This window comes from Panthera pardus, unplaced genomic scaffold, assembly GCF_024362965.1.
Source record: "Panthera pardus isolate Hobbes unplaced genomic scaffold, ASM2436296v1 HiC_scaffold_335, whole genome shotgun sequence".
Lineage (NCBI taxonomy): Eukaryota > Metazoa > Chordata > Mammalia > Carnivora > Felidae > Panthera > Panthera pardus.
In genome coordinates, this window is record NW_026526916.1 from 29,445 (window position 1) to 41,933 (window position 12,489).

The 12,489-nt window shown below is 47.3% G+C and overlaps 1 protein-coding gene across 1 annotated transcript in view; it reads left to right on the top strand.

Moving 5' to 3' along the window:
* Positions 1 to 767: 767 nt before the first annotated feature.
* The window catches only part of LOC128774596 (protein Shroom2-like), a 78,577-nt gene continuing 66,855 nt past the window's right edge, over positions 768 to 12,489 (top strand). Inside the window, exon 1 of the mRNA XM_053893662.1 lies at positions 768 to 1,069. Within this exon, the coding sequence (XP_053749637.1) occupies positions 783 to 1,069 (287 nt within the window). The 5' untranslated portion in view covers positions 768 to 782. The remainder of the gene's footprint in view (positions 1,070 to 12,489) is intronic.

Consider the following 12,489-nt stretch of genomic DNA (forward strand, 5'->3'; position numbering starts at 1 on the left):
CACAGGGCTCGATCTCATGAACCATGAGATCATGACCTGAGCCAAAATCAAGAGTTGGATGCTTAACCGGCTGAACCACACAGGCGCCCCATTGTTCATTTATTTTGAGAGAGAGAGAGAGAGTGCAGGGGAGGGGCAGAGAGACAGGGAGAGAGAGAATTCCAAGCCGACTCCACATTGTCAGCACAGACCCCAATGGAGGGCTCTATCCCACAAACTGTGAGATCATGACCTGAGTCAAAATCAAGAGTCAGACGCTTAACCACCTGAAATGCCCAGGTGCCCCTGTAGGATCCTTTTTCTGTGAGCTATCCAGCAAGGGCAAATGCATAGAGACAGGAGGTGGGTTAGTGGTGGCCACGGCTGGAGGGGATCAGGAGGTGACTGCTCACGGCTACCAGGTTTCTTCTAGGTTTAGGACGTGATGGTTCCACAGTTCTGTGAATATACTAAAAAGTCATTCATTTGTATATTTATGTGGGTGAGTTTTGTGGTATTTGAACTCTCTCTCAGTAAAGCAGTTACAAGAATCTAGGCCTGGGATTAATGTATGAGAAACAGTACATAATAAAAATAATCCATCATTATTGTTTGGATAAAGGATTCCAGAAAAGGGCCCTGTATCTTTAGATCCACCGTTTTGGGTCGTGTGTGTTCCGGAGCGCATGCGCTCTTTCCTGTTCCCTCGGTGAAGGTAGCCCAGGTCCCCGCAGAGGCAAGCGCTGGGTGAGGGATGTGTCCCTCATTCGTCAAATAGGAATCCGTGCAGCCTCAGGGCCTAGATGGGGTCCTGGCCGATCGCAGAGCCAGTCATAGAGCTGTGGGCGGCACACGTCACAGGCACGTTGCTCCTGGCTGACTTCTGGGGACTTGCTTTGCTTGTTTGGAGGCTCATGGCACGTGCGTCTTTGTTGCAGATTGAAGAAGGAAGTAAAGCTGCGGCAGTGGACAAGTTACTGGCCGGGGACGAGATCGTCGGCATCAACGACATTGGTCTCTCAGGGTTTAGACAGGAGGCGATTTGCCTGGTGAAGGGCTCTCATAAAACCCTGAAGCTGGTAGTGAAAAGGTAAGACCCACGCCTCGTGCCATTTTCACAAACAGAAGTGAGTAAAATAGCAAAAGGTGAAGCCAGGTCTGCTGATCTGCATCACTGCAAGCAAATCCCAGTTTGGACTTAAGAGGTGTGTGTGTGTGTGTGTGTGTGTGTGTGTGTGTGTGTGTGTGCGCGCGCGTGCGCGCATGACCACAAAATTCTACTCCTTGGCCAAGGGTGAATCCAGCATCCAAAACTTAAAAGATGCCTTCTTCTAGTACTATGCATTGTTTATTTGATACGTTAAGTGAATTTGAATGCTTTTTTCTTTTCTTTTTTTTATTTAAAATCAAGTTAGTTAACGTACAGTGTGGTCTTGGTTTCAGGAGTAGAACCCAGGGATTCATCGCTTACATATGACACCCAGTGCTCATCCCAACAAGTGCCCTCTTAATGCCCATCACCCATTTTCACCACCCCGATCAACCCTCAGTTTGTTCTCTGTATGTAAGAGTCTCTTACGGTTTGCCTCCCTTTCTGTTTTTATCTTATTTTGCCTTCCCTCTCCTGGGTTCGTCTGTTGTGTTTTTTAAATTCCACTTATGAGTGAAATCACATAATATTTGTCTTTCTCTGACTTATTTCGCTTAGCATCATACATTCTAGTTCCATCCACACTGCTCCAATGGCAAGATATTATTCTTTTTCATCACGATGGAACATATTCCATTGTATACATAAACCACATCTTCTTTATCCATTTGTCAGTTGATGGACATTTAGGCTCTTTCCATACTTTGGCTATTGTTGATATTACTGCTGTAAATACTGGGGTGCATATGCCCCTTCAAATCAGCATTTTTGTAGCCTTTGGATAAATACCTAGTAGTGCAGTTGCTGGGTCAGAGGGTAGTTCTATTTTCAGTTTTTTGAGGAACCTCCATACTGTTCTCCAGAGTGGCTGCACCAGTTTGCGTTCCCACCGACGGTGCAGGAGGGTTCCCCATTCTCCACATCCTCGCCAGCATCTGTTGTTTCCTGAGTGGTTATTTTAGCCACTCTGACCAGTGTGAGGTGGTATCTCATTGCGGTTTTGATTTGTATTTCCCTGATGATGAGTGACGTTGAGCATCTTTTCATGTGCCTGTTAGAATGCTTTTCTCTTTTCTTCAGCCATATGTAGGTTCTTATGTTAGAGAGCTGCACTGACGCTTCAGATGAAGTGTTGTTACCTCTTGTTTCCACAAGGTGGCAGGCTACTGTGTTTTCGCCTTTGAGTGAAAATGGTGCAGGGCTGCCTGTACACTTGTCAGCTACCAGGACTTTCTAGCGCTGTGCTGAGGTCTGGGGGGAGCGCGCTGCCTGTTCCTGTAAATCAGATTGCAGAACTTGGGAGGACATGAAGTGGTTACAAAAGTAGAATGAGGGGCGTGATGTTTTTATGCACAGGAGCGACCCTGAACCCCCATAAAGGTACTTGTGATTTCTTGTCTTCAAATAGAAGTAATTCTCTACCTTGCATTTTGTAGTTGGCTAATTCACACTAAAGTGTTTGCATGCCCCCTCCTCTTTTTTTTTTTAAGTGGAATTAGTGTATTCTTTCAAGTTTAACTGTAAATTTTAAAAAATAAATGGACTCAGGAGCCTGAGTGGCTCAGTTAAGCGTCCGACTTCGGCTCAGGTCATGATCTCATGGGTTTGTGGGTTCCAGCCCCGTGTCGGGCTCTGTGCTGACAGCTCGGAGCCTGGAGCCTGCTTCGGATTCTGTGTCGCCCTCTCTCTCTCTCTCTCTCTCTCTCTCTCTCTCTCTCTCTCTCCTTGCTCACTCTCTGTCTGTCTCAGAAATAAGTAAATAAACATTTTTTAAAAGTGTTAAAAAAAAATAAATGGACTGAAGCATTTACTTCCATTTTTAGTACAAGTAGACTTGAAAGCCTATTCCCAAAGGAATTCACTTTTTATTTTTTATTTTTTTTTAATGTTTATTTATTTTTGACAGAGAGAGAGACAGAGCATGAGCGGGGAAGGGGCAGAGAGAGAGAGGGAGACACAGAATCCGAAGCAGGCTCCAGGTTCCGAGCCGTCAGCACAGAGCCCGACGCGGGGCTCGAACCCACAGACCGCGAGATCATGACCTGAGCTGAAGTCGGACGCTCAACCGACTGAGCCACCCAGGCACCCCTCACTTTTTTTTTTTTTGACTGAAACCATATCCAAGGAGGAGGCTCAGAAACAAGGAAGAAAAAACTCTACTTCATTGCCACACTGAATTAACAACTTCATTTCCAAGTGGTACAGACTACCCTCTCTGTAAATCAGAAAAATACACTCTTAGATGGGTAGTTTGGGAGCCCTTTGGAGAGGATGAGATAGGAGAGACACTGTCATATTGTATAATTATTCCTTTGTGGTCACATTAACAACCTTTCTAAGGCAGGATACGTGTTCTAGGATTTAGTGGCGCTTAGTGCAGTAATGATGATGCGAAGGGAAGCGTGCTCCACAGAGGTGAGCTGGGTGTTATCAACTGCCTCGGGGAGTCCTTACCAGCTCCCCAGCTGATTGAGGTTGCCCTCTGTCGTCTCTCATAGGAATCTGCGGGTTTACTTGAAAGTGAGACAGTAGTGTTTTTTTTAATGTTTATTTATTATTTGTTTTGGGAAGGAGTTCAGGGGGCAGAGAGAGGGAGGGAGAGAGAATCCCAAGCAGGCTCCGCTGTGCCAACGCAGAGCCCGACACGGGGCTTGAATTCACGGACTGTGAGATCATGACCTGAGCCAAAACCAAGAGTCAGACGCCTGACAAACTGAGCCAGCCCCCCTCCCCCGCCCCCTGAGGCGCCCCCTGAGATGGTAGGCTCTGGCTGTCTTGTTGGCAGAGATCTAACAGTTAGCAAGACCCATCGGTGAGATTGTGGGGAACCAGCATGTATTTGATACAATGCCGATTGGACTACAGGTTAGACAGACTTTCCGGCGAGTAGTTTGGCGACATGTTTCAAAAGGCAGGTCTTGGACCCACAGTTTTCGTTTCTGGGATCCTAGATACTCAGCAAAGGGAAATTACTGAAATGAATTAGAGACCACCCAAGCTGTAAAGTGCTGCTGTTACAAATGATGTCAGCGTTTCCTGACATGGGAAGGCGCCCCACGAAGTCCAGGTGAGCGGAACACATAAGAGCAGTCAGAGAACCGTGTATGTCCCATTCTTACAAGGTTGGTCGGTTGGTTTGTTACGTATGCTTCACGCCAGCATGCAGCCCAGCATAGGGCATGAGCCCAAGACCTGAACTGAGATCAAAGGTCCGATGATTAAGGGGGTTCCTGGGTGGCTCAATCGGAAGCGTCTGCCTTCGCTCAGGTCATGATCTCATGGTTCGTGAGTTCGAGCCCCGTGTAGGTTCTGTGCTGACAGCCCGGAGCCTAGAGCCTGCCTCGGGTTCTGTGTCTCCCTCCTTCTCTGCCCCTCCCCCACTCATACTGTCTCTGTCTGTATCTCTCTGTCACTCTGTCTCTCTCTCTCTCTTTTAAAAATAAACATTAAAAGAAAAAGATGGGACACCTGGGTGGTTCAGTTGGTTAAGCATCTGACTTTCGCTCAAGTCATGATCTCATGGCTTGTGGGTTTGAGCCCCGTGTCAGGCTCTGTGCTGACAGCTCAGAGCCTGGAGCCTGCTTTGGATTCTGTCTCCCTCTCTCTCTGCCCCTCCCCTGCTTGTGCTCTCTCTCTCTCTCTCTCAAAAATAAATAAACATGAAAAAAATTTTTTTTTAAAAAGAGTCAGACATTTAACCCACAGAGCCACCCAGATGCCCCCTGTTCTTAGTTTTAATTTTTAAAGATATTGTGGTACAATACATATAACAGAAAATTTACCATCTTGGGAATGCAAGCTGGTGCAGCCACTCTGGAGAACAGTATGGAGATTCCTCAAAAAACTAAAAATAGAATGCAAGCTGGTGCAGCCACTCTGGAAAACAGTATGGAGATTCCTCAAAAAACTAAAAATAGAATGCAAGCTGGTGCAGCCACTCTGGAAAACAGTATGGAGATTCCTCAAAAAACTAAAAATAGAACTACCCTATGACCCAGCAATGGCACTACTAGGCATGTATCCACAGGATACAGGTGTGCTGTTTCAAAGGGACACGTGCACCCCTATGTTTATAGCAGCACTATCGACAATAGCCAAAGTATGGAAAGAGCCCAAATGTCCATCGATGGATGAATGGATAAAGAAGATGTGGTACATATATACAGTGGGGTATTACTCGGCAATCAAAAAGAATGAAATCTTGCCATTTACAATTATGTGGATGGAACTGGAGGGTATTATGCTAAGTGAAATGAGTCAGTCACAGAAAGACAAATATCCTATGACTTCACTCACATGAGGACTTTAAGAGACAAAACAGATGAACGTAAGGGAAGGGAAACAAAAATAATCTAAAAACAGGCAGGGGGACGAAACAGAAGAGACTCCTAAATATGGAGAACAAACTGAGGGTAACTGGAGGGGGTGTGGGAGGGGGGATGGGCTAAATGGGGAAGGGGCACTAAGGAATCTACTCCTGAAGTTGTTGTTAACTATATGCTAACTAATTTGGATAAAAATTAAAAAAAATAAAAAATCAAAAAATAAATAAAAGTATATTTATCATGGTGAGCAATAAAAAAAAATTTACCATCTTAAACATTTTTAAATGTACATTTAAGTAACGTATTACTTATTACTTTTATAGAACTTTATAAATTATATTATTATACTCACAAGTTATGTTTATAACAATAAAAACTAGCATTAAAAAAACTCACTGTATTTTTATTTTAATTTTTTATATTAAATTTTTTTTTCTTAACTTAAAACAATTTTTAAATTAAGTTTATTTTGAGAGAGACAGTGTGAGTGGGGTAGGGCAGAGAGAGAGGGAGAGAGAGAATCCCAAGCAGGCTCCACGCTGACAGCACAGAGCCCAGCACAGGGCTTGAACTCGTGAGACCATGACCTCATGATCTAAGCCTGAAACCGAGAGTCGGACACTTTAACCAGCTGAGCCCCCCAGGCACCCCAGCTCGTTGCATTTTTAAAGAGGAAAAGCTTTGGGGGTTCAGTGTGCCTGTGCTCGTAGGAGTCAGCAGGAGGGTTGGTCCCCAGGAAACCGTCAGCTGTGCACCCTGTTCTGTTCTAGGCAGTGCCCCAGAGAAGGTCTGTTTATTGCTCTGTGATCGGGACAAGAAGAAGGACCCTAAGAAGGCGGGTGTTGGAGTGCTGGCTCCGATATATTCTAAAGCTAACATGTATTCTGCATTTATTCAGTTCTTAAAGTAACACCAGGGTGCAGTCGACTCCCCGGGCTCAGAAGGGCATTGGGTGGCCCAGGGGCCTTGCACCTCTGTTGTGCGTCTCCGGAGAGCAGCATTGGCACTCACTGCTGATCTTGGGCTTCTTTGTATCATACACGTTCTTGTGCACCTAACGTCTGTATCCGCAGAGATCGTTCTGGGTTGACTGCGCTGAGGTCTGATCGCGATTTCTCTTAACGACCCCACGCTGCTCCACAGTCTGGATCCTCCGCTGTTCTACAGAACCTCTGTAGACGGATATTTCTGGTGCTTCTGGTGAGAGCCTGTAACTGTACCCGAGTCCGTGTACCTGTACGTACAGGTCGTTGCAGTCCATTTCCAACCTGGGGTTCTTGAATCAGAAGTTTGGGGAGCACGAACTGTGATAGCCACCTCCAAATTTCTCGGACCACTTTTCAGGCTCAGGTCCACTCTAGCAGAGGTTATTTTCAGTTTAGTTCTGTACTCTTTTCAAATGTGATGGGTGAAAAATGGCTTCATTGGTTAAATGCGCATTTTTAGGGCACCTGATGGCTCAGTCAGTTAAACATCTGACTCGATTTCGGCTCAGGTCATGATCTCACGGTTTGTGAGGTTGAGCCTTGCATCTGTGCTGTTAGCGTGGAGCCTGCTTGGGATTCTCTCTCCCTCTCTCTGCCCCTCCCCTTCTCTCTCTTATGCACACTCTATCTCAAAAGTAAAATAAACATTTTTAAAAATTCAAAACAATTTAAATGGGCACTTTTCATTATGAATGAATTTGGGCGTCTTCCCATATCTTTAGAAGCTTTTTTTTTTTTTTTAAGTAGAGGAACATCTTTAAGGATATCAGAATGATCTGAATTCTATTCCAAGCAAAGCATCTATGCCACAGAGAACTGGTCAGTGGAGGGACAGGGAGGAGATGCAGGGCGCCTGCTAGCTGACGGAGGTGACAAGTTATCTAAATTTTTTTTTAATTTTTAAATTTAATATTTATTTTTGAGACAGAGAGAGACAGAACATGAACAGGGAAGGGTCAGAGAGAGGGAGACACAGAATCTGAAACAGGCTCCAGGCTCTGAGCTGTCAGCACAGAGCCTGACGCGGGGCTCGAACTCACGGACCGCGAGATCACGACCTGAGCTGAAGTCGGATGCTTAACTGACTGGCCACCCAGGCGCCCCAGTGACAAGTTATCTAAAAGACTCTTGGGGAGAAGGAAGAGACTTTTGCCCCAAAGGATTGATGGGAGCCACTGTGTAGAACTCCACTTTTGCATTCTGTATGTCCAGTTTTCTTTAAATGAGGGGTGCACAGGATAATTTTCTGGTTTAGATGGGAATTAATGTTTTAAGCAATACGTATAACAAGATAATGATTGTTCACTTCTGTTTTTATGAAAACATACTTTATTTTGATCATTTTTAAAAATATATATTTGACATATACCATTGTGCAATTTGAAATACTTTTAATAACACTTAGGTATTACAACAATTTTTTAAATAACTTTGTATTAATTTTTAATACGATATGTCGATATTATTTTTTGCCTAATAGAAAAAAGTCTAAGGGGTGCCTGGGTGGCTCAGTTAAGAATCCAACTCTTGATTTCAACTCAGGTCATGATCCCAGGGTCATGGGGTGGAGCCACGTCTGGCTCTGTGCTGAGATTCTGTCAGTCTCTTTGCCCCTCTCCCCTGCTTGCTCTCTCTCTCTCTCTCTCTCAAAAAAAAAATAAATAAAAAATAAAAATAAAAAGTCTGAAATGGTGCTTTGTTCAGAAACATGAATGAAATTCTGTAACCTGGTTAATTAGTTAGTATTAGGGTCTGTTGCTGTCACCCAGCACATGGCAACTCACTGCTATAAAATCCTGAAGATGCTCAGAGGAAGGACCACTAAAACTTCAAACTGAGTTTTACATTGTCCTTATTACAGAGGCACCAGTAGGTACTTTTAAAACAATTTCTCTGGAACTGGTAACGTGTATTCTTCTCTGCCGAAATTTAAATCTGTGTTTAAAGCCTGCCATTCTCCTCTTTCTCCATCCCCAGGCAACCGCTTATCGGACTTCTGTCTCACAGATCAATTAGCATTTTCTAGAACTTTATGTACAGCTCCAAAGTAGATCATGTACTCTTAAAACTACGAACAAACAGACAAAACCCGACCAGTTTATAGAAAAGCACTCTGGGGGCGCCTGGGTGGTTCAGTGGGTTAAGCATCTGACTTCAGCCTAGGTCATGATCTCACAGTTTGTGAGTTCGAGTCCCACATCGAGTGAGCTCAAGCCCTGCTTCGGGTGAGCCCTGCTTCTGTTTCTCTCTGCCCCTCACTCACTTGTGCCCCCTTTCTCTTTCTTTCTCTCTCTCTCACTCTCTCTCTCTCTCTCTCTCTGTCTCTCTCTCAAAAAAAAAAAAAAAAGGCACTCTGTAAATTATTCATAGACTGAACCACAAACACGTAAATATCCTGTGTTGCCCCGCCGGAGAGTATGGCCAAATGATGAATTAGCTTGCTCAACTCTTATTTAACTTGATTGTACTCCCAGCCCGTCCTCAGAGGCCCAGAGAAGGGCTGACATTTATGGCAAAGACTGAGGGTGGCCAGTGCAGGTATGGTGGTTCTCGGAGGTTCTGGGGAAATGTACCTCCGTGCAAACTACGTACCCAGAGTTTCATGAGTAGAAACAGCGGTTCACATGCTAACTCCTTCCTGCTAGTGTATCTCTTACCCGTAGGCTTGTTTTGTTTTGTTGTGTGTGGTGATCAGGGGAGCGAGCAGGCAGGATGGGATTGAGGGGGGCCGCTTGGACAAAGCCATGGCATCTGGTTTCCTGGGCCATGGGCAGTGCTATCTTGTCATCGCTTAGGAGCCGGGAAGGGAAGGTGAGTCAGGAGGTGCGAGTGGCTCTTTATCTCTCCCGGTGAAGTTTCTTTCCCAGGCTCAAGAGAGAGAGCGCTTCCTTTCTCCCCGTGTGGGGTCAGCTGGAAACAGAGACCTGTAACCGTGATCCCCACCAAGTGCACATCTGTTCTCCTGCACGATGCCCAGGTGGTCAAGGAGGGGGCGGGGGTGTCTGCCCGGGAGTCAGGTGAACTGTTAGGCCATGAAGAGAGTCTGAGCCGAAAGCTCCTTCCTAGATCTTCCCTCCGGGCTACTCTGTTGTTCCGACTTTGCTTGGCGGAGGAAGGAAGTGCTACTCACTGGAAAGTTCGGGGCGGATGCGGTAACCTTTCCTTCTGTGTCGCTGACAGTCGTCATCTGCACCTTTGTCCTGTGTGTCCAGGCCACCTCCCTGGGAGGGCTGCCTGGCGGGTCTGGAGTGGCTCCTGTGCCCGTGTTTTCACAGACAGCCACGGCTGTTGTCCTGGGCAGGCACAGAGGGTACACCATGGCCTAAGATGGGCTCGGAACAGGTGAACACCAGAAACCGGGTCACTTGTGGCATTTTCCCGATCCTACTAGCCGAGTAGATCAGCCTCGGTTGTGGGAGATGTGCTCAGGGTCTGCGTGATGCGCACAGCGTGTTGGGAAAGGGGGCGTCTTGCTCAGACCTGGGGTTAAGGCTGCTGCGCTCTGATCGTATCGAATGTGCACTGAAATGGCATGAAGAGTGCTGGGACACAGTCCTCCTCTCTCTCTTTGGAGGCAAAATTACCATAGCCTCAGCTTCTAAAATGTACATATAATTTCAAATATCCTCGGGAAAATTTCTTTTAAATACCACGCTATCCATTAGTTTGGAAAGCTTGCAACTGCTCTGGCTTTTTTTTTTTTTTTCAACTTCCTATGGGAACAGATAGTTTTGGTTACAATGAAGCACGCCTGCCCACCTCATCATTTATGGTACTCTCAAACCATCATCCGGTGTTGCAGGTAGTTTTGCCGGGTCCGGATTATCGATAGGGTTGGTTCATGTGATTTTCTGCCTCTTTGCCGGCGGCCTTAAATCCTTTTGTGTCTCTAATTACAGCCCCTAAGCTTGCGTTCAGGAGCAGATTAACACCCAAGGGTAGAGGTTCTTCGCTGGAGGCTGAAAGGGTTAGCCAGACTTCGGGCCGAGTTAGAGATTTCAAGAAAGTGGCTTTCAAATCTAGTGACAACAGCTGTGCTCGCTACGAGCACATTTCTTGCAGCCTGCTTTGTTTTCTGGATGCCACTAAGCTGCAGTGAACTCCGCACCGCCCCTGTGTTGTGCTGGGAGCCCCTCTGCTCCTGGCTCCTTGGAGCTATCCTGCAGCAGGTGGGTCTGCACGCAGCCCTGACATTGGTTGGCAGCGATGTTCTTGGAAGCAGCTATGGGTGGCGATGCGGCAGGGTTACAGGCAGGGCTAGGGCGCCCCGCCTCTTTCATCCTGTGGGAATGCTGCCTCTCAGCCTGGCGTTTGTTCCAAATGCAGCTTTGATGTCCTGTATCAGTCTCAGCTCTGTAGGCCATTTGGGAATTTTTATCTTAATTCTTCTCATGTATAAAGGCGGGAACTCTGTGGCTCGCATCCCATAGGACTATATGGATTCAATCCAGCATGACATCACCGTCCACAGCAGTATGTTGTCTGACCACCGCCGGGGAAGGGAGCCCTTTGCCGTTTCTCGAGTGCTCGGCCCTGTGTCTTCATACATTCGTGTAACGTGTTAGAAGCGCTCCGTGCGATCATACCATTAGGTGCTGCCGTCCAGGAGCTGCCTGCTGAGGGTGCTGTCATAGGCCTGGATTGGGAAAGCTGTGACAGGTGGTGAGCCAACAGATGTGAGGAGGCCGGGAAGCAGACTGCAGCAGAGTCTTACCTGAGGCTGGGCCACTGACCTGCCCTTGGAAGGCTGAGCCAGGTTTGAGCCGCAAATCTGGTCCTACCTCGGCAATACCAGGGAAGGGCAGAGGGGGTGCAGGCAAACGGACTGCAGGGGGACGGGTGACTAGGTGGCTGGGGGCAGAACGGTGCTGGCCCTGAGCTTGCCTCTGAGCTGCCGGGAGGGCTAGTGCAAGGCCACCAGCCTGCCCACATGTGTCTCCAGCTGATGCCCACGCTGCTGGCCCAGGGGCACCCTCCAGACCACAGCTTGGCTAGATGCCGGAGAATGTGGGAGCTTGGGCTCCCGTGGCAGCTGCAAGCAGTTGAAGGTTCTGGAGTGAGAGCAAGAGCTGTCTAGAGCAGCGTGGCTAGGAGATTGATCTGGCAGGAGGTAGACAGACCAGCAGAGGGAGAGGCTGGTCAGGACGTAGTCATCCACAGGCTTGGCTGGGTCAGAACAAGGTTCATTTTGTGTTTGTAGAGTGCTAGTTTTTATGTGTTTCCTTTTGAAGGACTAAAAAGGGTGCTTGCAGTCACTCTCTCCAGTGCACGCTCCCCCCCTCCACCTTCCACCTCCCACCTCCCCTGCTGGCCTGTACCCCCTCCTTTCCTTGAATTCTAAAGTCTTCACACAGGGCTGTTCCCCTCACCCACGGGTCACCAAGGCACCTTTGCAGTCCTGCCCAGACCACCCCTTCTCTGAAATCCAGGCCTCTTCCCCCCCCGGACCCCCGATTCTTTTCTCTAAGATGCCCCCAACGGATCACTATTGATTTCCTCCCGCCAAGGAGACTTCTCCAACCCCAGGGTTGCCTAAAAGCCCCAGATCCCATCATAACCCCCGGCACAATGCACACCCAAAGCCAAGGCACCTGGCCTCCCCCTCTGGCCTCCCCAGGCTCCCAGCCAGCGGGTCCGGTACGGTAAGGCTGACGCAGCTTGTGGTGACCAAGCACAGACTGTTTGTTTTGTGAGGTGGTGCCTGTTGGCTTCATTCTAAAAGGTTATGAAAATAACCCAGCAGTCACGAAATTTTTTTTTAGGCAAGGAAGGGATTCTGTTCTTTATGAGAATGACAAACATTTCACTGAAGCATTTATTTTAATAATTCCTTTTTTAAGAGAGAGAGTGCACACGAGCAGGGGAGGGGGGCAGAGAGAGAGGGGGACACAGAATCTAAAGCAGGCTCCAGGCTCTGAGCTGTCATCATGGAGCCCGATGCAGGGCTCGAACTCACAAACCATGAGATCATGACCTGGGCTGAAGCCAGACGCTTAACCGACTGAGCCACGCAGGCGGCCCTGGATTCATTCTTAATTTTAAATGATAT